The following is a 25,944-nucleotide window of genomic DNA, read 5'->3' as shown; positions in this document are numbered from 1 at the left end:
TATCTAAAAATACCTGGGCTTTTACTTGTATCTTTCTTACCAGTGGAATCACAAAGGGATCTCTGAAGCTAAGACTAGCAGCAATGGTGAGCACCGGGTCGAGGCAACAGAACAGAGCTCCAAAAAGAATCATTTTTCCAATGTGTGGCTCAACTGGTAATCGTGCTAAGTGGACTCCAAGAGATGTCAATTCTTCTTGTTTATCCAAAGCGTTCTGTAAAGTAAGAGTTTATGTTTAAAACACATTGTAAGCACCACATTTTAGTTTGCTTAAGAAAAATATAACAGGCCACTCTTAAGTCCAAATGCCCTAATATTGTTAAGCTTTAGTTCTCTTCATCAAAACATAAGTTTGCAACATAAGTTTTGAGGTCAGCAAAGGTTAGAAACTTACTTAAACAGAAACAACTTGGCTTTACTATAAATGGTGGAAGAGAAATGAGAGAAATAACACACCAGTAAGTCTTCAAATAAAATCACCCAGTAAAGTACAAGAGTTGTAGGAGAAATAAAACAAAAAATGAGACACTATTACATATTTGGAATATAGAATGCATAGCCCCTAGATTCTAGTACTTTAGGAGACATGAGACAGGAGAGCAAGAGATAAAATATTTATCTAGAACCCCCCACAACGGGGTGACTTCTGCTCTGATTACCTAGGTAATTTGATCCAATCATCCTACTGAGCACAGATGGAAAAGCTGCTTGAAGACTGAGGAGTTACAAAAGAATTACAAAAATCACAAGTCCAGGATTAGGGGAGGGACAGAAGTCCAAGGAAGTGAACCCAACATTGGGGCATCTTTTCCCAGAAAGCAACATAAATCCTCTCTGGAAGAAATTACCATCACCCCAAGCTCCAAGTTTTTATCTACAAAGACCTCTGTAAATACAATGTCTAGTACACATTCAAAATAACAAGATTTGAACAACAACAAAAATAATAAAAAATATAACTCAATTGCCCACCCCCCCTCACTGGCAACCAACCACTAGTTTGTTATGGGGTGGGAGAGTGGGAGGTACAAACTATTGGGTGTAGAACAGACTACGAGGATGTATTGTACAACATGGGGAATATAGCCAATATTTTGTAATAACTGTAAATGGAGTGTAACCTTTAAAAACTGTATAAAAATGTAAAAATTTAAATTAAAAAACAGAACAAAAATAACTCAAATGTCTCATTAGACAAAGATCTCTACTAAACATTTATGGAGGAAATAACCTCAATCTTATAAAAACTCTTTCAGTGAATAGGAAAAAAACAAAACAAAACCTCTCCACTTGTTTTCTGAGCCTAGCATAATCTTGGTACCAACTTGACAAGGGACATCTGGAAAAAGGGAAACTAAATAATCTTACGCATGAGAAACTCAAAATAAAATAATGGCATACTGAATCCCAGCAAGATAGGTTTGTTTCTGGAATGAAAGTTGGTTTAACAATTGAAAACTCAATGTAATTCAATATATTACAAATTTAACATAAAAAAACAGCATAATATAATCTCATTAGAGGCAGAAAAGGTATTTGATAAAATCCATTATCCATGCATGATAAAAATCTCTTAGTAAATTAAGAATAGAAACTTCCTTAATTTGATAGTTTCCACCAAAAATCTTCAAAAAACATGCTCAACGAATTTTTGACAGGTTTTCCTTTGAGAATAAGAACATAAAAGTGCACACTATCATAACACTTCTGCTCAACATTGTACTAAGGATCCTGGATGACAGCTGGAAAGGAATAAATAAAATTGCAATTATTTATAGATGTGACTGTGTACTCAAAAATCTACATATAGTTATCAGAGTAAGTGGGTTTCATAGCATTGATGAATGCAAGGTCAACATTCAAAACCAATTTGATTTCTGTATATCAGACTCACAAGAAAATGAAAAATTTTGAAGTCTGAATATAATCCAGAAATACTACAAACCAGATATAAATCTTTTAAAAAGTTCTATAATACACAGAAAACGCTGAAACACCAAGAGATTAAATAACTAAATCAATGGGACAGATCATGTTCTTGTCTGGTAAGACTCAATATTATAATTAAGGCAGTGTGACACCAGCTCAAGATAGAAATATACACCAATAGAATAAAGGAGAGCCTACAAACAGACAAATAAATCCATAGACACCTGATCTATGACTATGGCTGCAGAACAAAGAGGAAAAGGATGAACTTTTCTATAAATGGTTTCGGTCAACTGCTCTACATATCTAAAAACTTTGATTCCTACCTCACCTACACACACACACACACACACACACACATACACAAATCCATTGCAGATGGATTATATAGCTAAGTGTGAAAAAGAAAACAAAGTTAAAACAATATATCGTCATGACTCCAGGGTAGAGAAAAACTTACTAAAGGACAAAAAGCAGTAACAATAAAGAAAAAGACTGATACATTTGACCACATTAAAATTAGGAATTTCAGTTTATCAAACCACTGTTAGAAAGTGAAAAGGTAAAAATACAGACATGTGCAATACACAGATGACAAAAGGCTCAGATCAAGAGTACACAAAGAATATATAATGACCTCCTACAATGTAACAGAAAAACAGGCATCAATAATTTATAAATGAGACTATCCAAATGGGCAATAAGCATAAAAAGCTGCCTACAAATTCAACAGCAGTCATGGTAATGCAAACTAAAGCCACAAAACTACTACATACCTATCAACATGCTTAGAATAAAAGACTACAGGTTGGTGATGCTATAGAGCTGAGAATGCTCACCTACCACTGACACTGGTAGGAGTGTAAGTAGTTTGACAACTTTGGGAAATGGTTGGGCATTACCTACCAAAGTTAATCATACACATACGTTATGACTCAGTGAATTCACTCAAGTGTACACCCATGAGAAATACTTAAACACGTGCACCAAGAAACAATAAATATTGAAGAACAGTCACACCAGCACTATATGTAACTGCCTCAAATTGGAAATAACAAAAATGCCTTTCAGTAGTCATATAATAAAATATGGTAAAGAAATGAAAATGACTGAACTATAGCTGAAAGCAATAATGCACATGAATCTCACAATGTTTCAGTGAAAGAATACAGAACCCCATTCCCCCTTGCAAAAAAAAAAACAAACACATCCTGTGTGAGTTCATGTAAAGTTCGCAAAAGGCCAAGTTAAACTGAGCTCTTTAAAGATGCATACTGGTATGGTAAAACCGTCAAGAAAAACAAGCAAGAGATTAAGTCATTAAAGTCATGATAGAGGTTATTTTTGAGCCTGAGAGTAGAGTAATTGGGCGAGGGTAGGAAGTTGGTTTTTAGGATACTGGAAATGTTCTTAACTTCTTGACATGAATAAAAATAAGAGTGCTCACTTTGTGATAAACCATTAAGCTGGACATTTTTGTTTTACTCTTTTACCCTGGATGGGCATGCTGTATTGCACAATAAGAAGTTTTTTTTCAAAATGTAGGCTTCAGACCCTACTGTTGGCAAGGATTTTCCAAGCCTTTTCACGATTTCGTTGCCTACAAATGGCTAAGTAAAGACTGGTTCTTAAATTCAGTTGGGAGAGGAAGTCATCCCACTCTGGCTTCAGACTCCAGCCGCCCTCTGGTTGTCTGTCTCTACCACAAATAATACGTTGATTCTCTGATCACCCCGTAGCCCTCTACTGCTGTTCTATTCGATAAAAGTCTGGAGGAGAAGAGAGGTCAGGAGTAAAACCGCACTGCTCCCTAAAATACCAGTAACCTCACCAAATCTAATCCAAATTCCAACAAAGATGGTCAGATAAGTTACAATGCTTTTCATTTAAACAACTTAATACTCACATTAAGAGCTTATTTTTACATGGACCAAATTCTCAAATTTATCTACATGGATGGGCACAAATAAAATTGAAATACGTAAAATCCATCTTCAGCATCCTCTAGCCCAGTACTAACCAACAGAACTTGCAGCATTGACAGAAATGTCTATTTCTGCACTGATTATGTGGTAGCCACTAGCCATATGTGCCTACTGAACATCTAAAATGTGCAAGTGTGACCAAGATATTGAATTTGTAATTTAATTCAAAATTTAAATTTAAACAGTCACCTGTGGCTAGTGGCTCCTGTGTTGGAACGCACAGCTCTATTCTTTCTCTCCACTTTGGGTATTAACTCACTCACTAATTCTCTCCAGTCCTGTGCCGCTTCTCAACATGGTCTCATGAAGGGATGGCTACCAACTAAGTGGTCACTTGACTAAGACACTGAAACTAGTTCCTCAAAACACTGACTTCATAAAAGAATCTAAGGGAAAAAGCTGTAAGAATAAAATGATAGGTAGGGGGATAGGATATTTTGGAGAAAAGCCACCTGCTAGTATTCCTTCAAAAATAGAAGAGCTGCCTTTATAAAATGTTCACACTGTTATTAAGTTACCTGGATTTGACAAAAGCTCTAAAAACATTATGGTAATCAGAAAGAGTAGAATAAAGCAACCAAATTCATTTCTAGAATACAAATGAAGAGGACCAGTAATTGAAAGATTTCAAAATTTTATGTAATTTGAAATCAGGCCTATAATGAAAAAACTTGTGTGGAAAGAGCCCAGTATAAGAAAACTCACAAAGGTATCATTTTATAACTTTCTAATTTATATTTCATATTCCAAGCTGAATAGCCAAAAAGTGAATCAATCTGGCACTGCACATTCATTGGCCTACCTTGCCACAATGAAAGTAAATTTTATAATTAGCTGGATTACTTACTTTAACACTCTAAGTTAGAATTTTTTTAAAAATCAAACTTACCAGTTCCATCAGGTGTTTTATGGAAAGTAACACTGCTTCATTCGATGGTGGATCCATTAGCCTACTCAGAAAGTAAGCAATTCCACCTAGCCTTAAAATCTGGGGAGAGACAAATATAATTAAACATATATCATATATTGACATAACAGTTTAATCCTGCCTGTGTCACTGACTCAAAATAAAGCATCAAACCTATACACGATTTTCAAGTTAGTTATTTTACCAGAATAAGTAAAAATTATATTTGTGATTCTATAAAAACATGTTTAAAGGCCAACATACTACTTTCTAACACCCACCAACTCTATTAATGAGAAAAGCAGCTGGTTAAAATCTCAACAAACAAGTTGATTACCAATTACCTACAAAATAAGGCAGTTAATTTTACCAAAATACATTAAGATGCTGAAAAAATGGTAAGTAGTCTATAATGAGGGATCTTAAGACATAACAACAGTAGCTAACAATTACTGGACACTTACTATGTGCCAGGCACTGTTCTAAGAATTTTATATGAAGTTAATTTAAATAACTTGCCCAATGTAACAGAACCAGCTTGCCACAGGATGATGTGGGATTCAAACCCAGGTAGTCTGGCTCCAGAGCAGTATGTAATTTAAAACTGTTTAGTCAATAACTGATCAAAGCTTTAAAAAATATAATTTACAGTTGACCTTTTTTGAACTGCATGGGTCCACTTACACACCGATTTTTTTTCAATAAATATAGTACTTGCATTTTTATTTTACAGATTTTTAAATTAACTAAGCATGGGGAAAGGTTTGTGTTCAATCAGAGGTCACAATATGTAGAATCAAAAGAACTAGGGTTTGAGTCCTGATTCTACCCGAACTGTTTCAACTAACCACCCTTGGGGTGAGTAATTTATCAATTCCTTTGTTTTTGAGGCAGAAAAGGCAGCAAGTGGATTTTTGGCAACCCTAATCCCCACGCTGTTCAAGGATCAACCGTACTAACACACAGAGAAAAACAAATGCATGGTAAAAATTCTTTCTGGCAGATTAGTATACTACTTTCCTCTATGAAAGATGCTGAAAACTAGAACCCTATTTACTTTCTTAACTCTCCCAGCTAATTTACCTTTATTTGTAAACAAAGTTCTTCCAAAGGCGTTCTCAAAATTTCTGGCAGTTGATAGTCATCTAGAAGGCTTGCTCTAAGACCATTATAAAGATGATAGCAATGACCAGGTTGAACTCTTAAAAAAAAAGGGGCGGGGGGTGTATTATCAGTGACTTTTTAGAACTCCAGAGAAAAGACTAGGCAGGGGAAGTAGTCAATATTTCTTTCAAGCCACACCATAACTAATTTACTTATTATTTCATTTTTATTAATCACATATTCCTTCTCCCCACCTGTTTTGAATAAGCTTAAATCCATTAACCCTAAGTCCTAGTTCTAAAAGATACAGGATTGCCTCCCCCTACCAATAATTTGGTTCCCTGTTTCTATCTTACAGATTCCAGACTTCTATTCACAATAACAGCAGTATACGTAGGTTAATCTCTTTGGGCCTTGTGAGCATTTTATGTAACAAATCCCGGTGTTATGTTAACCTGTCTATATTATTTTAAAAGCTTTTAGGTATGTGCTATTTATTGAGTTCTCAGAGGGATGTTAGAAATGGTTATTGTTTGCACCTAGTGACCTTAATGATACTATTCTTTGTACAATGTTAAGGACAGATATGAAGAGGTTAATGAATTCATTCATCTTCAAGCAGAATAAAATATTTCTGTAGGCGCTTGCTGTTAAAGGAGGGGGAGGCCCTTTCCTATAGGAATAAATTAATTCTAAAAATCTTACCTATTTCTGTCATGAGTCTACAAAGACCCATTATCTAGTATATTACATGTCTGCAGAAACTAAAAGTAAGAGGGTCTCCACTGAGGACCACGTAGTTAATATAGTTTGCTCTGGCCTCCAACATAATTATCAATCTAATTAGCTTTGCTAAAGGAATTTATATCTAGAGAGTCCACAAGGGACTATTTTCCATTTGAATTAAACACTGTGTGTGTATATATACATATATACGTATAACCGAAATCAGTTTGCTGTACACCAGAAAATAACACACCACTGTAAACCAACTATACTTCAATTAGGAAAAAAACCCACTGTAATTCCACAGTTAACCTTCAACAGGATAGTGGGGATGAAGAATTAGATAAAATGTAATACTTCATTTACTCTATTTCCATAATTGTTCTCATGGATCAAATCTAAGGCCTAGTGTGCCTAGTGTGTTTATTATTCATTTATAAAAGTGTGCCAAAACCCATTCACCACAGTGAATACTTTTTGAATCAGTATCCAGTAATGACAGGTCTGCATGGGAAAACTCTAATCCTGCTAGGTCCCCAATCAAGGTATGCCCTGGTTAACTGATTAGAAGGTACACTTCGTGAATTAAGCCGTGACTATGCTCAACAGCACCAAATGCATAATCTAATAAACTACCTGGAAGTCAAGTTATACTGGGATAATCAGCAAAGATCATAGCAAGTGAGTCAGAGCTTTAAAGATATAGTACAAACTTAAAGGACTGATAAAATGGTCTGTAAAATTTTCTTTCAACTCTCCTTTCTTTACTTAAGGCAGTATTTGAAGATTAATAGGAATCTTTTTATTCTACGTGTAAGAGGCAAAATAAAAACTCTCTTCTAAAATTCCAGACATGATTCTACCACTCATATGAGTAAGAGTGTAAAAATACTGTGAAGTATGCATTACAACAAATAATAATTGCAATTATTTGTGTTAAAGGCAAATCTTTTCTCCTACCATTAAAACAGAGATATTTCTATTTCTTCTGTTATCACCACATCAGTGGGGAAAAGGTATTTTCCCTGTGCTTTCATGGGTAACTGATAGTGAAAACCCAGCACAGCTGTGAAGTATACTCATGAGGAGCCCAGACTGTGGAGCCAGACTGCCTGGCTTCAAATTCTGGCTCTGCTACTTACAAAACTGTGTGACTTTGGATAGATGACTTAATTTCTTTGTACCTTAATTTCTTTACCCTTAAAATAGAGATAATAACCTACACTTCATAGCATTGTGGTAAGGATTAAGCAAGTTAATGTATATAAAGTATCCATGAGATGATCTGACATTCAAATATTATTAATAGCTATCATTATTAGTAATATATGCTTTTTAAAAAGAAACACAATTATAAGTAATATAGCTAATAACATAAAGAATATTAATTTTAATTAAGCAGACTGAGGAATGAGAGGTAGAAATATCATAAAATAGAAAACTTGGTAGGATAGTTTTTCCAAAACAACTTTCCCATTTAAAAACGTGCTGCAGTTAGTTTTAAAAAATATGAAAGGTAACTGTCCTAAATAAATATTTTTAAATGCCACCAACACATTTTGCTACACAAAATTTTTTTGTTTTTAAGGCTTCATTCAAAGGTCCCATCTTACCTTCCAGCTCGACCTTTCCTTTGTTTAGCATTAGCTTTACTAACCCACTCAGCAGACATTGTACTGATGTTGTTCTGTGTGTCAAAGTGTGTCTCCTTTATTTTTCCTCCATCTATTACATAAACTACATCATCTATGGTAATGCTGTTTAGAAAATAAATATTTAAAAAATGTTAAAAACACATGAAGAATACATTAACCGATAATAGGCCTACAAACAGGGATTTTAAACCATTTTTTATTAAATCAATTTGATTTTTAGCAGTTCTGGATTTTCACCACTCCTCCCAGTTACCAACATACGGGGGATCAAGCACCAAATCACAGGCAGCATCAGCAGCTTCAGTGGCAGCACATAGGGCCAATCTTACAGATCATGTGCTAAATTCTTATTTGCCTACAGCCAAACTTCACAACTTGCCTGAGGACTTTTGTACCTAGCTTTATGAGCCCTCCAGTTCCATGATTTAATATCAGTTTCCACAGAACAATTTGTTCCAGCTACCATACTGGTATAGTAGTACCTCCAAGGGAATACAATATATTTTAAATGCTGTATATAACTAATTACCAAACTACCGAACAATTCTACTCCCAACCAGAAAAACTGACCTCAGTCCTCATGCTTCTTTAGGAAAGCGTTAAAACAACCACTTAATAGGCTATTTCTAAAGAGGCTAGAACATTAGTATACGCTGAAAAAAACCCCACGAAACCTATGTTCACTACCGTAACTAAATTAAAATAGCTTTACTTTTAAGAAATTACAAAGTATTTTGTAGAAGAAAAAGATTATAGTATGTTGTTAATTTATGGGGCTCAAAACTAATGTAATCATCAGTAGTTGGTAATTAAAACAATTTTTACCTAGTCTCTGCAATGTTGGTAGCAATTACTATTTTCCGAACACCAGGAGGGGTTCTTTTAAATACCTGTAAGAATAAATACATCAAAATCCCAAAAGTAAACTAATTTCTGATACATCATTCTTGCAAATAGAGGAATTACTTCAGGTACTGTTCATTTTTAGCAATTCTGTGTTCACTGACATATGCATCTAATATTTATAGATGTATTTATACGGTATACATCATCTTCAATACCAGAGAATTCTTTTGGTAAACCAAACTGAATCTCCCACAGATGTCAGAACCTTACCACAAACAAGATTTCAATGAAATGTGATAATTTAAATATAGAGATAATTTGAATTTATAGATATTTAAGTAGTATATAAATTACTAGTAATATTTAAATATGATAATTTAAAATTTGTTTTTTAACAAATGCTGGAGAGTATAAACGTCTTATTGTACAAACTTTTAAGGAAGAGGGACAGAAGTTTAAAGATAAGAATTATGAATTACCCAAAAGTATAAAGGTAAGATCACCAACCAACCAGGCAGATGCCCAATCATCAGAATGAACGTCAGCTGGCTGTGCCACCCTATACTAGCTTTTTGACTGGATTTTTTAAAAAAATCCCCTTCACATAGCAAATCCTACAATGTCATGATGGCAAGTACCACCTTGGGTGAAAAGCAAAAAAATGCATAAACTTATCCCCTCGTTTATAAAAATGATCATCAATAAAGAAAATGTTGTTTGCCAGTCTAGTCACATATTCTCTAAGAAAGGAATAAATAATTTACAGTGAGGGTGTCAGAGATGGCAGTACCTCCACACTGGATACAATTTTGTCCAATCTTTGGAATCAAAAGTTCTCTTTCTTTCCTCTTCTCTTCCCTCAGGTATGCATTCTGTATCTAATCTAGCTGGCTGAGCCTTACTCAGGACTAAGGTACCAGCAAAAAGGATATTAAAAAGCTCTCAATAAAAAATGTCATGATATTTTCTTAAAAAGAGTGGAAAAATGGATCCATCTCATTCTACCAGGAACTGCAAACAACAGAAAATCACCTTGCCTTTGAGAAAGCAGTGTTCATTCTAACTAGAGAAATCCCTGCATCTGACAGAGCCAAAACATCCAAAACCATAATAATACATTATTGAAATCTCATGCCTGCAAATGTACTAATTCTGTTAAATCAAAATTTCAAATATCAAGCTGTACATGTCAATTATTAATTTCTAGGTTGAGCTATTTTTATTGGTATTCACATACCTTTTTCTTTTATTCAGGAAACCCAAACAAGTTCTCGGTAAAACCAATCTTTAACCGTTTCCCTAATGCTGACAAAACTAATTTGATTTGTGGATTAGCCTCTCTTATTCAACTTTTTGTGCAATCATTCCCTGAAGACTTATTTGCAAAGGTTCTCAAAGAAGTATTTTTTTATATGGATTACTATTTGAAAATGTGCATTAAAAAAATAAAAGAAAATAAAACCTACAATAAGCAGTCCTTAAAGCCTGCCGCAGTTTGAAAGATAAATTTAACAACATACCTGTGTCTGGTTAACTGTAGGCATCAGTGAATGTAAGGGTATAATAAGAAACCTGTCTGAAAATTAAAAAGAAAATTAAACTTTAAGACAAATACTTGCAGAAAAGCTCCATCAAAAAATATGGAACAGGGACTTCCCTCGTGGTGCAGTGGTTAAGAATCCGCCCGCCAATGCAGGGCACATGGGTTTGAGCCCTGGTCTGGGAAGATCCCAAATGCCGTGGAGCAACTAAGCCCGTGCACCACAACTACTGAGCCTGCGCTCTAGAGCCTGTGAGCCACAACTACTGAAGCCTGCGCACCTAGAGCCTGTGCTCTGCAACAAGAGAAGCCACCGCAACGAGAAGCCCGCATACCGCAAGGAAGAGTAGCCCCTGCTCTCCGCAACTAGAGAAAGCCCACGCGCAATACGAAGACCCAACGCAGCCAATAAATAAATTTATTAAAAAATATATATATATGGAACAATGAATTCAGATGCTAAGCCACCTGATAATCAGACCAACTTTATTCTTTTTATGTTCTTGTTAATATTTTTTTGTTAATTCTAAATTCCTAAAGAATGCTTAAAAAAGTTGGAAGCTCTCTTTTCAAATTATATTAAAAAAATCATTAACTCCATTCCCACCACTAACTGAAGACCAAAGGTTTTGCTTAATATGGATGAATATGTTTGTAGACTTTGGGTAATCCTACTTTAATCATACAAAGAATAAATTTTTAAAGCAAATTACTTACTAAATTTCCATGTCCTACTTAAAAATAATTGAATAGCACTGGTTAAATGTAATACATTCCAAAAGTGACCCACATTAAAAAAAAAATTGTTAGGAATATAGGAAGTTTTAACTTTCAAAATGAAGTTGCTCAAGTCCATTCATGATTATTAGCCAATAGACAGAAAGTTTGATGTAATACAGTAATGGGAAGGATAGAATGTTAAGGAAGCAAGGGTAAATTTCAGTTAGATATAGTTACCAAAGTGCAACCTGACTTACATCTCCAGCAAGAGTGTCCAAATGACCCCTAGATAGCTGTATTTCCCCCAGATAAAGAACTGTTGTTATTCAAAGGAGACATGGTGCTCCCCCATTGACTCTCTATGACCCCTCTGAACTTAAAAAGCAGTAAAATGCTGTCAAACAATTGGTATTGCTAAAAAAGAATGCTCTTAATTACTTGTCTCTGTGACACGATATGAAATACATCAACTCTAAATACTTAACTCGAATTGAACCAAGCCTTCAGATATAACTTCCAGTTTGCAAGGGAACAGAGGTAAGAGAGGATCAAATGAAATGATACCGTAAAGATTCAGACAGTTCCAGAATGTTGCAGACCTAGTCTTTTCCACTATGGGTAAAGTAAGGAGAGTATGGGAGTGATGTTCTAGAACTACAGTAAACAATCTATCAGTCTGACTTTTTCTGTAGTCTGAGCAAGCTAGCTGTGAAAGACACTTTAGGGGAAAAAAAAATGGGAAAATCTGATTATAGACGATTATCAGATGATGTTAACGATTAGGTATGTTAAATTTTTGAAAGATTTCCTTTAAAAGAAATTAAGCTGGTGGTGGAAGTATAAATTAATACCTCCATCCTTGAGAATAATTCAATTAGAAAGTTAATCAAGTCAATTATAATAATGTATGTTACACCCTTTCCCCCACTCCCCCCAAAATGATCTTCCCTGCATTTTTCTAGAAAAATATATACACATCTATCTATATTTTTAAAAACGAAAAGTAGATCATACAATCGTGTTTATGACGGGGGAAGGAGAGGCCAAAATTGGAAGGTTCAGCCAAAAAAGTATTCCAATTGTTTAAAAAAATAATTTGGTTGTATAGTTCAATCACGGCTATATTTTTTCTATAGAGAAAGATTATCAATGACAAGGAGAAGAGAAAGCGGTATTTCATTAGAGAGGAATCATGGTGATCAGATAAAAATATTTTTCCGGCTAGAGAATAAATAATTATAATTATAAATAATTTTAAATTATTAATAAATTTTAAATTATTAATAATTACAAATAATTTTAATTATAGAGAATCCTTGAGGGCATTACCATGATGGGATTTAACAAAGAATAAAAAATATTTTAGCCAATAAAATTAGATCAAGATATTTTTTAGTGTTCTGTAAAAATAAAATGTATCAAAAGCACTTCAACAGAGTAAGGTTAGGAAGTATATTCAGAACTATAAAATACTAAATAGAATTTGCTTTGCTAAAGTTAATGACGACTCCTGAAAAAGCTTTAACTGAATTTCATAGGAGAAAAATGTTCCCATGCATTTCTCTAAGATGTAAACATGCTGTTAAACAATCAGAATCACCTAAGGACTTTTTTTTTTAATTCAGATGTTCAGGCCACATTCTAATATTCTGGGATGTGGGTATCTGCATTTTAATGAAGTGCCATGGGTGACTCTGCTGTATAGGCAGCTGAGAAATAGTGGACTAACGGATAAATTCAAACTTCTGCCCAACTAAATGCAGAAGTGAGTGAAAAACAAAAACTTCAAAGCCAACATCTTAACTTTATGAACTCAATTTTATTAGGCAAATTTAGGAAGAGAGGAAAAATAGTCTCACCGTAACACTAAATAAGGAACTTCACTACATACCTACCATCTTCATCTCTGACGTAGAACTTCCAAGAAAAAAAAAAAAAAGAAAAAAGTAAGATCCAACTTTTGAAAATACCCAACCTGGACTAAGACCACCAAGCTCAAATGAAAGAAAATAACCAGGCTACATATGATTCAAGTACCACTCTTGGAATTACAATAAAATGCATTTCTATAATACCTGATTTAAACATCACTTGTGACATCAAGAGATCATGTAAAGTGCTGATATTGTCCCAACCTGGTAGAAAGACCAATATTGCACCATCCTATATGGAGGGGAAAGAACCATTACAAAGGATCACATAACAAAATACACTAAGTACAGTTCTGTGCACAACTAAGTCTTCATTAAAATTATACTAGCTCAAGATAACTTTAGTTACCAATTATAACTAAAGAACATAAGTTCACTTTTTAAAAATAGGATTTATAATCCAGACATTTCACTTGTTTAGTCTTTTCTTCCAACAGGTCAAATGCCTAAATCTTTGGTATTTTGAAATTCCTATTTCTGGTGTCAAAAGCCATTTCTTCTATAGGTTATTATTTTTTTTATAGCATTTAAGAAAATTTTTTTCATGGCCTTGATACAAAAATAAAATTGAAATTATATTTCAATTTTGAAACTTAAAAACAAAACTAACCTCTTCTTCCAAAACAATGTATCGAATAAGGGCAGCAATCAAATTCAGATCAACTTTATCATCATCCATCATTCCTATAACATCTATAGTGCTTGGAGAATACCTGTCAAAGTCAAATAGAAAGCCATGAAATACTTGATAGTTTCCTGAAGTTTAACTTGCTATATAAAATCTTATAATTAACTCAATCTGCAAATGGGAAAACATAATCAATAAATAGGAAAGAATTACTGGGATTATGATAGTGTTTACAAGTCAAATCAGTATTCAGCTAGAATTCAGCTAGAGACTTGCAATGCTATCCTTAAATGCGTATGAAATCAAGACAATCCTGCTTTTTCTTTTAGTCATTTAGCCACCGTGTTCACTTTCAAACAAAACAGACTTACCTTTTTCGCAATTCCCTTACATAACCTGGCCAGCGTTCTTTATAGATTGCTTCTTTTTCTTCTTTTTCTCGTCTATTTACATGCCCTTGCATGAAACCCCTCTTAAACTGGGATCTGTGTTCTTTTTGTTCTGGAACATATCTAAAATAAAAACATTCTTAAATAGCTTCACTTTTTTGAAACTCTGGTTTTAGCTAATATTCAATATCTCTATTTTACATTTAGGATTTTAAAAAGAAACTTTAAAGAACATCTTCACTATCCTTTCTAGTGAATGCTAGTTAAACATAAATTTACTGCCAAGTATTAACATATAAAATGACATTTTAGATAAAAATCATTCTTCTCTATCAAAGTATATAAACTTCTAGATCATCTTCAGCAATAAAAATTTAAAAATAACTAGAGTAACTTCCATCTTTAAGTTTGAATTTGCTTTTAAATCAAAAGTTAACATTAATGTAAGTCTAAAATAAGTTAATGATTGCCTAGAAGACTCAGATTTTGAATATAGGAGGTTTCCAAACCTGAGTGCACATAAGAATCCCCTGGGGAGTTTGTAAAATAGACTCCTATATCCTATATTGTGATTTGGATTCAGTAGGTCTGGCTGGGGTCTGCTAATCCAAGAATTTTAATTAGTGCCCCAGGAGATTCAGACAGTGTAGAGATCTACAGACCCATGCTTGAGAACTACTTAGTTCTGCTCAGTCTCACAGACATAGTAACAGCAGAGCGAGAATCAGCATTCCAATCTCTTACGTGTCAGTCCAGTGCTATGCTTTGACTCCACCATGCTGCAGTGACTGCTAAAAACAGAGGGCACATCTGCCCAAGAATGTCACCTACCATAAGTGGGTTCTCAGAGGCATGGGAGTAGAGAGGGACAAAGAAAAATGAACCTACACTTTAACCCCAAAGCCCCTCAGAGTTCACCTGGAGGAGAGCATCTAGATGGAATGGGGGATTTGGAGCATGGGCTTCGTGAGTCAGACAGAATGGGACTGATGTCCTTGCTCTGCCATTGACTAGCTGTGTGACCTTGCGCAAGGTATAAACCTCTGGTCTTTAGTTTCCTTATTTGAGAGACTAATACTCTTTTAACAGTATTGTATGAGAATTAAAAAAACAAAAGTGATAAAGCACAGTGCCTGACACATAGCAGACACCCCAAAAGTATTAATCAATCCCCTTCCCTATTCAGTACCTGTGACCCAGGATTCCCCTAAGTCTTCGATACATATAGAGGCACCAACGTGAGGTAGGACAACCTGAGACAGAGATTAGTCTAGTCAGCAGGATGGACCCACAGTTGGCTCCCTTCCCAGCAATTCCAAAAACAGAGGTAACCTTTAACCCCCCTCCCCAAGAACCCAATCACAACCCTCCGTAACACCTCACCTACTTTCTTCCTTACTTCCCTGTAGTGCAGCTCTTCTTCTGGGAAAGGAACAGCTGGGGGCCTCTGCTGAAAACTTCTATCCAATGACCACCCTACTTCACTTCCCCTCTTAGGCTGGCTAAAGAATGACAAGTGCACAGATACCATCCTTTTGCTTCAAGAGACTCCCCTTCGCTACCATTCCTTGTACATTCCCTGCCTTATGGGGACCTTAAGAAAGCAATCCATCTTTATGTAATTTTAGATTACTGATCCCTGGAACTTTGTTTTTATTGTCAAGCTGTTGCCTATTATTATCTTAGAAAACAACTGGTAAATGTGCTATGGTAGGAAATGGGACACATGGTAGAAAGTGGAATTGAGGAGGGAGAGCATAAAAATGTATAAGCATTGATGATAAAACCAGAGCATGGAAGACCAACATACACTTTCACTTTTATATGTTCCTCCCTGACATACACACTTCCCTCTTTGCTACACTGATTTCACTACTTTCCTGACTTATCCAGCCTATCGCTGCTTTATAAACTCATTTCCAATGTACTCTCACTTCCCCAGAACAGGTCAATCACACCTTAGAGTAATAGCTTGTATGTCTCCCTATCTAGATATAAGTTCTGAGGGTGTGTAATGAGTCTTTCACTTGTTTTATGCTCAGATCTTAGTGCACAGTGCAAGCCATAAAGTTTAAAATATATCTGTTAAATAAAGTCCACTCAAAAGCTGACTTTTCTCCATGTGAAATATGCAGCAGGATCTTTGTTCTCACCTTCCCACTATCACTTCCTGATTTTCTCCTTTAACAAGTAAGCTGTGGAATCTTGAAAAAAAATCTCTGCACAAATGTTTCTACATCTGTGCATATATTTTTCAGATGTTTACTACAGGCCAGGCACTATGCTATGCACTAGTCACAAAGATGAACAGGACAAAATCCTCGACCTTGAAAATTTGAAATCTAGTGCAAGAGGCAAATATAAAAAGATACGTTACATGGCAATAAGTGTTACAAGAGATATGATAGAAGTGCTCTGGGAGTCTTGTTGAGAAGGTAACTCACTCTGTGAGAGGTATCAGAGAAGGCTTAATGGGCAATGAAGCTGGAATTTGTTCTTACATAACAGTTTATAGATGAAAAGATGAAGAAGGTGGCAAACGTAGCTCTAAAAGGAGGAAACAGCACGTAACAAAGCATAAAGTCATGAAAGGCCACAAGATGGCAGACTAGAGAATAGTGCATTTAGGATGGGCAGACCATGGGATGCATGAGGCTAGAAAGAGAGGACAGGGCCAGACTGTAAAAGAGCCTTGGGGTGACAGGCTAAGGAACTGGAACCTGATCCTACGGGGCTGTGCTTTCCCAGCCCTTCCTCATCAAGGAATACTAACATAATTTTGTACGGCTCCTCGAGAAGCCTGCTAGCAGCTAATGACCAGTGCTGAGGGGATCAATAACTTGGGCCTACCAGCTGAGGTGCTCTGCTACAGGCCATGACACACCAATAAAGGTTCCTCAATCAGTTTTCAAAAAGAAATCTCTGGGGCATGCCCTGGGGGAGAAAGCTCACATGACCAGATTTGTTTGGAAAATAGATGGCAGCAGTTGTAAGAGTGAAGACCACAGTGCCAAGAGAGGAACTATTATATTAACACAGGAGAGATAATAAGGACCTTAAGTAGAAGAAATAAAAATGAGAAGGTATGTTCAAGGAGAAAGCTCTCAGGGTTTTTGAGGGGCAGAGTGGGATGGCATATAGAATGACTTAGAGTAGTTTGGTTACTGAGCATGTAAAGCAGTTAACATATCCTGGTATATAACTGCTTGATAAACACCAGCTCTTTTGATTTACAGCTTAGACAACTGGGTGGAGGATAATAGGAGTAACCATTATAATAAGGCATACTAAGCAACACAGACTGCTTTAATTTTTTGGTGGAAGCATGGCGGGAATCAAATATAAGATCATGATTTTTGTTTGAAAAATGTGGGGTTCAAGAAATCTGTGGTACTGCAATGCTGTTGAGTATAGAGTTAGATAAGTTTAGAATTCAGGAAGAGCTTCAGTTCTGAAGCTGTAGTTCTGCAAGCTACTGGAAAATAGTTCTGAAAATTTGGAACTATGGTCATGGAAAAAAGATTTAACAGTGAAATAAAAGGCTGAGGAGTATAAGTGAGAACTCTAGGGGGAAATCATATTTAAAGGGTGGGGAATAGAAGCCAGCAAAAGAGAATGAATACCAGGTAGGAGAACCAGAAGAGAGGTTCAGTGCTAAAGACAGAGTTCCCAAACTTTACTGCCCAGGGGTCCTTAAACAACACTGACACTTAGCTACCAGCCTAGACTCTGTAATATAATTACGGTATGAAGTGTGAATGTGGGTTTTAAAAAGCTCCAGGTCATTTTAATGTGCAACCAAGTTTGGGAATCCCTGATTTAAGGAAAAACAATGTTTTAGAGATGAGTTTGAAACAGTTTTAAGGGTGAGTTTCTGAGACTAAAGTTTGACAAAATGGTGACATGTTAGTATTTTTAATCTCTTTTAGTTCCTAATATTTACTTACCTTGTTTTTTCAATTATATCTTCCAAAAGATACTCCACAACCGGAAAAGTAAAACCAGGTATATGTATCATTGGACAGTTACCTATCATGGTAGATAAAACATAAATCTGTACTTGAATGTTCAAAAAAAACCCCAAAAATAACTCAACAGACTGTAAATAGGACAATGACTCCATTAGTTTTAACTTCAGAAAGTGGTCCTGACACTTCTACAGCTCTACCTTATTTTTCCATATCTAATTTAATAAAACCAGCAGTCTAGTGTTCACTCAGTACCGATTTACTGTTACCAAACTCACAGTTCTATCTGTGAGTAGATAGAACTATCTACAGTTCTGTGTAGAACTATCTCACAGTTCTACAAAGTAACCCAGAATACCAAAAAATAGAGTATTTTAAGTTGGATTCAAGACCTATTAAGTCTACTTCTCTTCATCATTAGCCAAGATGGTGCCATCAGAACCTAAGTTTTAGTGAAATCTACATAAGAAACGTAACCCCTGTGGTATTCAGAATTATGGAAAGAAGAAACGTAGTTAAAGCAAGACCTGACCAAATATTAAACTGTTGCTTACTATTTTAGAATCATTAGTTAAAAAATAAGTCTTAGTATTGTTATTTAAATGCTATTTAGGTTTTTTGTTATCGAACAAAATAAACCATATACACTGTAAACAAAGGCCAACACTGTAGACACATATCAAAGTATCTGAGGTGGCACCAAACTTTGCCTCTGACGTGCATAAGTTTACTCAAAGTTAGTTCTGGATTTATCAAAAAGGACTGAGACAGAGACAGAGACAAAGTATAATATGCTCAACTAATCTCACAAGGCTTTGAGGGTCAACCGGGCTGAATATAAACACATTATAGTTCTATTCCACTTTAATTCCCTTTTCTCCTTGCCCCAACAATTTAAGCAGGAGAGACAGTAAGGCATAACTTTAAAAGAATGTACTCTGCAGCTAGTCAAATTTAGTTTCTTTTTTTATATTTTGGCCACTCTGTGCAGCTTGTGGGATCTTAGTTCCCTGACCAGGGACTGAACCCGGGCCCCAGAAGTGAAAGCACTGAGTCCTAATGGCTGGACTGGCAGGGAATTCCCTCAAATTTAGTTTCAAATCATCTTGACTCTCTGTTAAGTATGCAACCTTGGGTAAGCTACTTAACTACTCTGAGGCTGTTTCCTCATCTGTAAAAATAAGAATAGCACCTACTTCACAAGGTATTATGAGGACTGATGAAGACATGCCAAATACACTACCTGGCACGTTGAAGGTATTCCACAGTGGTTGCTAGTTATTACTGTTATTAGCAAACTGCCACCCTAGCCTGTGATATTACATAAAAGCCACAGAAGAATCACAAAAAGTTTATAAAATTATTCAAATCTGTGGTTTGACTTCATTGATGTCACCTTAATTATCTGGTGGAAGCACCAAAAGGCTACATGTCTTCACTATAAGAACAGAGATGATGCCACATTTTTAAAAAACAGGCCCAATTCTCTGTGAGACTAGAGGGTAGATGAATATTCAAATAAAATGAACTGCTAAACATTTATTTTGACTACTCTGTACCTAGCACTATATTAGTTTTCTTTAGAAAACTGTTTCTAAATTCAATGGCTTTGTGATAACTTTCTAAAGTAACAACCATAAATTTTACTCACCAAAATATTCTGAAAATTTCTCAGCATTCAATGTTGCACTCATCAAAACTATTTTCAGGTCAGGTCGATAATTGAGAAGATCTTTAACAACAGTCATTAAAACATCTGACTGTAGATTTCTCTCATGGATTTCATCAAGCACGATATGACTAACACTGGACAAATGCCTAAAGCAGAAGTGTAAAGTTCGTTACTCAGCACAAAATTCAAAAACAGAATCATTTTACTTTTCCATAAATTAATAAAATCCAATTTCCTAATTACATCTTCTGATAACATTTAACTAAATGTCCTGAGTTGAAACATACTCACGGGTCTGACTGAAGCCACTGAAGGATAATTCCTGTCGTACAATATAAGATAGAACCCTGTTTCCTTGGCAACCGACTGTGAATGAAAGACATGAGTTAATTCCTGGTTTTCTTTACTAATAAATTACTTAAGTACTACAAAAGTTTAAAAGAATATCTTCAATTTAAAAAATTTTTTTCAGTTTTAATGAAAAACTTCATACTTAAATTTTAGTTACTGGAACCCTTACAATGATACAGTAATGAGACATACTAGCTTCAAGTTCATTATATATTATTTCTGTTATGATACTATGTTAATGATTTCTTTTTAAAAGCAAAAGTGCTACCATTCAGAAAAAGACCAAATATTTAGGGAACTAAACTTCTGTTCAGTGATTAGAAAATCAATTCATTTAAAAAGGTAAATGGAATCTTGACCTGCAGAGAAGGACTAAAGAAATACAGTGGAATGGGATAGGGGGTTAAAGACACAAAACTAAATTCAGTCAGTCAGTGGCTGCATGGTGGTATCAAAATATACAGGAGGTCAACTCCTTTTCAGGGTGAGGGATGGTCTACTAACATATAACCAGGAAAAATGTTATCTTTCTAATCATTCCATAATGTAAAAGACATCTTAAAATGGCAATCCAAATCTGAATTTGGGTTAAAAAAATGATTTTGTGGGTTGCAAGCCTCATATGTTGCAGTTACTTTAAATGTTAATTCTAATAGCAATAATCAGCATAAAAATAGGGGAAAGATCTTTCTTTTGGATCTCTAATTTCAAAGCTTCACTAAAATCTACCTGTAAACAAGTGAACATTCTTTACCTCTGGAGACGAATTTGGTATCCGGTACTGTTACCATTGCCACAAGATTCTGCCCTTTCTGCAGCCACTCTCTCTGCAACCTTTAATTAAAATAAAGTACAGTTACAAAGAAAACATCTCCTTTACAGTAAATATCGTGAATGCCTATGAAAATCTGGTTGCTGAAACACTATGCATTAGATTTTCAGAATTAAAAAAATAGAAACAGATATTAAAATCTGAGGTATCTAAAATTGTGTCCCTTAAGAGCTGAAGATTACCTGCTTCTTATGTTTACTTCTCATTTCCTCTGAAATTCTCCCTCATAACTATTTTCAAAGCAACTTTCTATAAATCCTCTCTGTCTTTTTTAAAAAAAGTTGGAAATCGTAATCTAAACTTGTAAAACTTGTATATAATTTGAGGGTAAACATACATTGATACTATTTTTCATTTGTTTCTTTTTCGTAGAGATTGGTAGGCTTAACTTCTAGTCTTGGTTATGTTCTTAAAGTTATGGCTGCCAAAGATAAGCTCTAGACAGATGAAATCTTATAATCCAACACTGATTTGTAGAACTAAAAGTAACCAACAGTCATCTAGTGACAGAACAGTGATTTATGAGGTTAGAAATAGAAAATGACATGATTAGTTTTTAAGAAATAATACTTCAGAAGGAAAAGTTTTCAATCGTTCTATCCCATATAAACTGACTTGGACCATTACTTCACTTTCTGCTACTGATTAAACTGCCCATTCAAATACCAACAGATCTTAGAAAAATAAGCAAAGAAATAACCTAATTTGCATTTCTCCTTACTGTCAATATATACACTCATATATTAGTGAAAATGATAAGATTAGATTTTTAACTTAAGTCAGGCTATGTAACAGCGTTATGACAAAAATGGCTTACTTTTCACCATTCTATGAACCTATGCCATTTCTAGGAATATCGTCCTCCCATAAAGACTGCTGCTTTACTTTTTTAAAAATAGTATCTCTTAGAAACCATAGTTTAAAACGTATATAGTAACTCCTACAAAACAATGCTATAATTGGTAATGCAGTTCCTGACCAGATTCTGTATTAAATGACTTAGAGATGTAATAAATAGTACTATCATAAAACCAAATACAACCATAAATCTTTGTAATTTAAATTTACACACAGAATTCCATAACACTGAAATAAATGTACTATATACAATGAATGTTGTAAGAAACCCCAAACATTTTTAAAGAACATATAACTCATATATTTAACTAGGTCATCTAACGAAACACAAAAAATGTTATTTGTAATAAACATGTACTTATACCTGCTTAATGATAAACCTGAAACAATGCCTTATTTTTTTATGATAAATTCCCTCTTACTGAATTGCATTAAAACGTCAGAAATACAGCTACCGCCACTCAGTGTACTTATATACTGAAAAAAACAATCAGAGAGTGCCGAAAATAGTATTGAATGAATCAGGGAGTAAAATGTAAAGCATCTAATGATGCAGATTATTTGAAGCTCCTAATCAATTCTATAAACATTATCAATTTTTTGTTCTTTTACTTTTATACTGAAAATTGTCTGGATCTTTAATTTATCTTGACTCCTAAACATCTATTATCACTAACAGAGAGAGGTTAATTTTTTGGGCTTTACTACCAAATACTTGTTAACCAAATTTTGCTTTTATAGCAACATATCTTAAACCTAATAAAAAATCACCCCAACCTTCAAAATCAGTAAGTTCTAGCAGGACTACATAGGAGAACAGAAAACAAAGTGGGGAATTTTAAAAAGTGAGAGATTACTTACTGAAATGGCACTAATTCTTCTTGGCTGAGTACAAACTATCCTGCATGCAGATCCTTTTCCTCTTTCAATGTAGTTATCCAAAATGAACTGAGTAACCTGAGTGGTTTTTCCACAACCAGTTTCACCACTTACTACTGTTACCTGATGGTTATCGATCATATTTACCAATTCCTATTTCAAAAGGGAAAATAAGTGAAGAACATCACATGTTGACTAAGTCTGAAAAGATAGTTACCAAAATCCTACCAAACTGAAGGTAATTGTTTTTAACAAGCATATTAATACTTTTAAAATTCTGTTATATGCAATGCTGGCAGTTTGGATATCTGGATCTACCAGTTTTCAAGAGATAAGAAGCACCAAATTATAAAAAGAACAGAGCCATGGCTCTGTTAATGAAAAACACACTGACAAGAACAAGAAGAGACAGGTTATAAACCCATACATAAGAATTAACATAAATTAAAAAGAATGGTGACATGTGGGGCTACTGAGTACAAGGCAAATCCCCTGATACCTAAAAAACTACTAGGAACATTAAGGATTTATATCATAAATCATAAATATGGCTTTGTCTGCAGGACAAGTTTTGTATACTGTTTTCAAGAACAAGGAAGAGTATAATTTAAGACGACTCCCTTTCAAATAATTAAAATAAAGACAAGTTTTAAATACCTAAATCAAATGACTAAAATTCAGATATCTAGAAAACTGCCTACTTGGGAAAGATCCTCTTTCTTTTAAGGTTTAGATAAACACGAGTATTTTTAAAGTAATATTCACCATACTAACAAAACCATCCCACTACTTCAAAGGGGTGTCATGAGGTATCTTTATCTATGAAACAATCTAACATGAAAACCCACCATTTAAAAATTTCTTATCTATTCTACCACCTCATATATATCAGAACAGGTTCCAAGTTTGAACACTGAAATTACAGGTGGCAAGTACTGAGAAGTAGAATGTGATTCATTCATTCAACAAATATTTACTGGGGGTCTATAGAATGTTAGGCACTGTTCTGAGTCAAGAGGTACATAGTGAACAAAATAGACTCTGTCCTCAAGAACTTACACTGCTAGGAGGGGAAGATACACATGTCAGGTGGTAGTAAGTGCTATAAAAAGGAAAGAAAAATAAAGGAAGGTTGAGAAGTCAGAGAAGGATAGGACACTATATTATTCTACACAGGATGATTGTATAAGGAAACATAATAAGTTAATTAAAGCACTGTATTTTCAGCAGTGCCCCAATTTTAATTAAAATATTTGATTTCAAATTAAGAGCAAGGGTTATTTATCCAAAGCAACTTACAAGTGAAAATTCTATTTTTAAACTCATGGACATATAAATATGAGAAAACTTCAGGAAAATTGTTTCAGAACTGGTTTTTTTTTTTTTTTTAAGTCCTTCAACAATTCAAAGGAATAAAATGAACTTCCAAGAATATCCTTTAGGGAAAGGTTCATTAATTTATATTTCTTCTTGATATAGAGCTTTAAAAAAATGTATTTAAACATTTTGCAAATCAAATTAAATAGTGTATATTTATTTTACCTTTTGCATTCCATATGAAGGCAGCTTTTCCCTGAAATGCTGAAATTAAAAAAAAAGTTTTTAATTTTTTTACAAAAGAAATGTAATCAAATTATAATCCTGGTAAACAGAATATATCATAGATACATATGTTAAGAGTGCAAAAGTATTACCTCACAGCTTATGTGAGGTGTCAAGACTTAAAAAAAAGAATTTTTATAAAAAAGAACTAAGGAACTTAGCAATGAGATTATAAGCTGTCTGAGAACAGGGAATGTCTTATTTAGTCTTTGGTAAACACAGGAGAATGACAGGCATCTAGAAAGTGGAAAAATAATGTTTAAAAAAATTTATAACTGAAAGAAAAATATGGCATATTACCAAGGATTAAAAAATTGAGCTCTTAAACACACCTAAATTTTAGACTTGGTTTTGTTATGAGCTGTGCAACCATAGATACGTCACTTAACCTAAGATTCTTTTTCCTCCTCTGTAACAGACATGCGTAATCTCTTGTACAGGGCTGTTGAGAGGTTCAAATGACGTAGTACATGTGAAGCTTTTACAACAGTGCCTGACCAAAAGGAAGACCACCAACTGTTTTTGTTTTGCACATTTCTTCTAACTTTCTCTGAACTAGATCAATTACTCATCTTCAATAATATTTGAGTTCTGTCCTCCATACAAAGCAAACAGAGACAGCAGCTAACTCTTCTTGTTCCTAAGGGTATAAGACAACTAAAATATTCTGAATTAATACATCTTGAAAACTCCTGTCCCCAAATCATATTTTCACTCAAAAGGCATCAAAGAGCTACACAATTTGGCCGTGGATAACCTCAGCTGATCTGTTCTAATGAGGATATCCAACCTGCAGTGATAGTCAATAGATCCTTTCTTTCCTACAGGAGATGTGATAATCTGCCTTTCTCAAAAATGGCTGTACATATTTGCATATTCAAGACACAGCCCTCAGAATTGCCTCAGTATTTTCTCTTAAAAGAAAAAGTGAACGTTTTATTACATCTCTTTCTAGAATATCCATAAAGCATTCAATTTTATGTTTTAACAGGAAAGGACTTTAAAATATCTTGCCTAGCAGGAAAAGAAAATACTGGAAAAACTCAGGAGAATTTCAGAATTTAAAGACACCTCTGTCTTTAAAGTGTTGGTGAACGTAAGCACATCATATAACTTTTGAGGAATTTAATTTTAACATCTGTAAAACGAAAGAGTTGGATTAGATGTTCTAAAAGAAAAAACTTTACAATTCTAACCACCCTTGTCTCTTATGACATCTCACTAAAATGGCCTAGAAATGTTAAACTTAAGTGTGATTTTTTTTCATCTGCACTACCATTTCTCAGATATTTCTTCTTGTCACCATATATATAAACTATTGTAGATGAGATAGGCTACTTATGTGTAATTCCATTCCCACTACTTTTCTGTACTATAAGGGGGAAAAAAATTCCCAGAGGATGGCTTGTTGAGCAATCTCAC

At 34.5% G+C, this 25,944-nt stretch overlaps 1 protein-coding gene across 1 annotated transcript in view; it reads right to left on the bottom strand.

Annotated features, from left to right (window-relative positions):
* The window catches only part of DHX36 (DEAH-box helicase 36), a 61,024-nt gene that overhangs the window by 13,026 nt on the left and 22,054 nt on the right, over positions 1-25,944 (bottom strand). The window contains exons 4-18 of the mRNA XM_082840471.1: positions 24,463-24,501; positions 22,903-23,073; positions 21,106-21,185; positions 20,292-20,366; positions 19,980-20,146; positions 18,308-18,389; positions 14,343-14,483; positions 13,954-14,056; positions 13,488-13,575; positions 10,673-10,728; positions 9,132-9,196; positions 8,265-8,408; positions 5,905-6,022; positions 4,804-4,902; positions 41-214 (exon numbers count right to left, since the gene is read on the bottom strand). Of these exons, the coding sequence (XP_082696597.1) occupies positions 41-214; positions 4,804-4,902; positions 5,905-6,022; positions 8,265-8,408; positions 9,132-9,196; positions 10,673-10,728; positions 13,488-13,575; positions 13,954-14,056; positions 14,343-14,483; positions 18,308-18,389; positions 19,980-20,146; positions 20,292-20,366; positions 21,106-21,185; positions 22,903-23,073; positions 24,463-24,501 (1,602 nt within the window). The remainder of the gene's footprint in view (positions 1-40; positions 215-4,803; positions 4,903-5,904; positions 6,023-8,264; positions 8,409-9,131; positions 9,197-10,672; positions 10,729-13,487; positions 13,576-13,953; positions 14,057-14,342; positions 14,484-18,307; positions 18,390-19,979; positions 20,147-20,291; positions 20,367-21,105; positions 21,186-22,902; positions 23,074-24,462; positions 24,502-25,944) is intronic.

This window comes from Leucopleurus acutus (genome assembly GCF_964270905.1).
Source record: "Leucopleurus acutus genome assembly, chromosome: 5".
Lineage (NCBI taxonomy): Eukaryota > Metazoa > Chordata > Mammalia > Artiodactyla > Delphinidae > Leucopleurus > Leucopleurus acutus.
The sequence above is the reverse complement of the archived record's forward strand: the minus strand, read 5'-3'. Positions and strand labels throughout refer to the sequence as shown.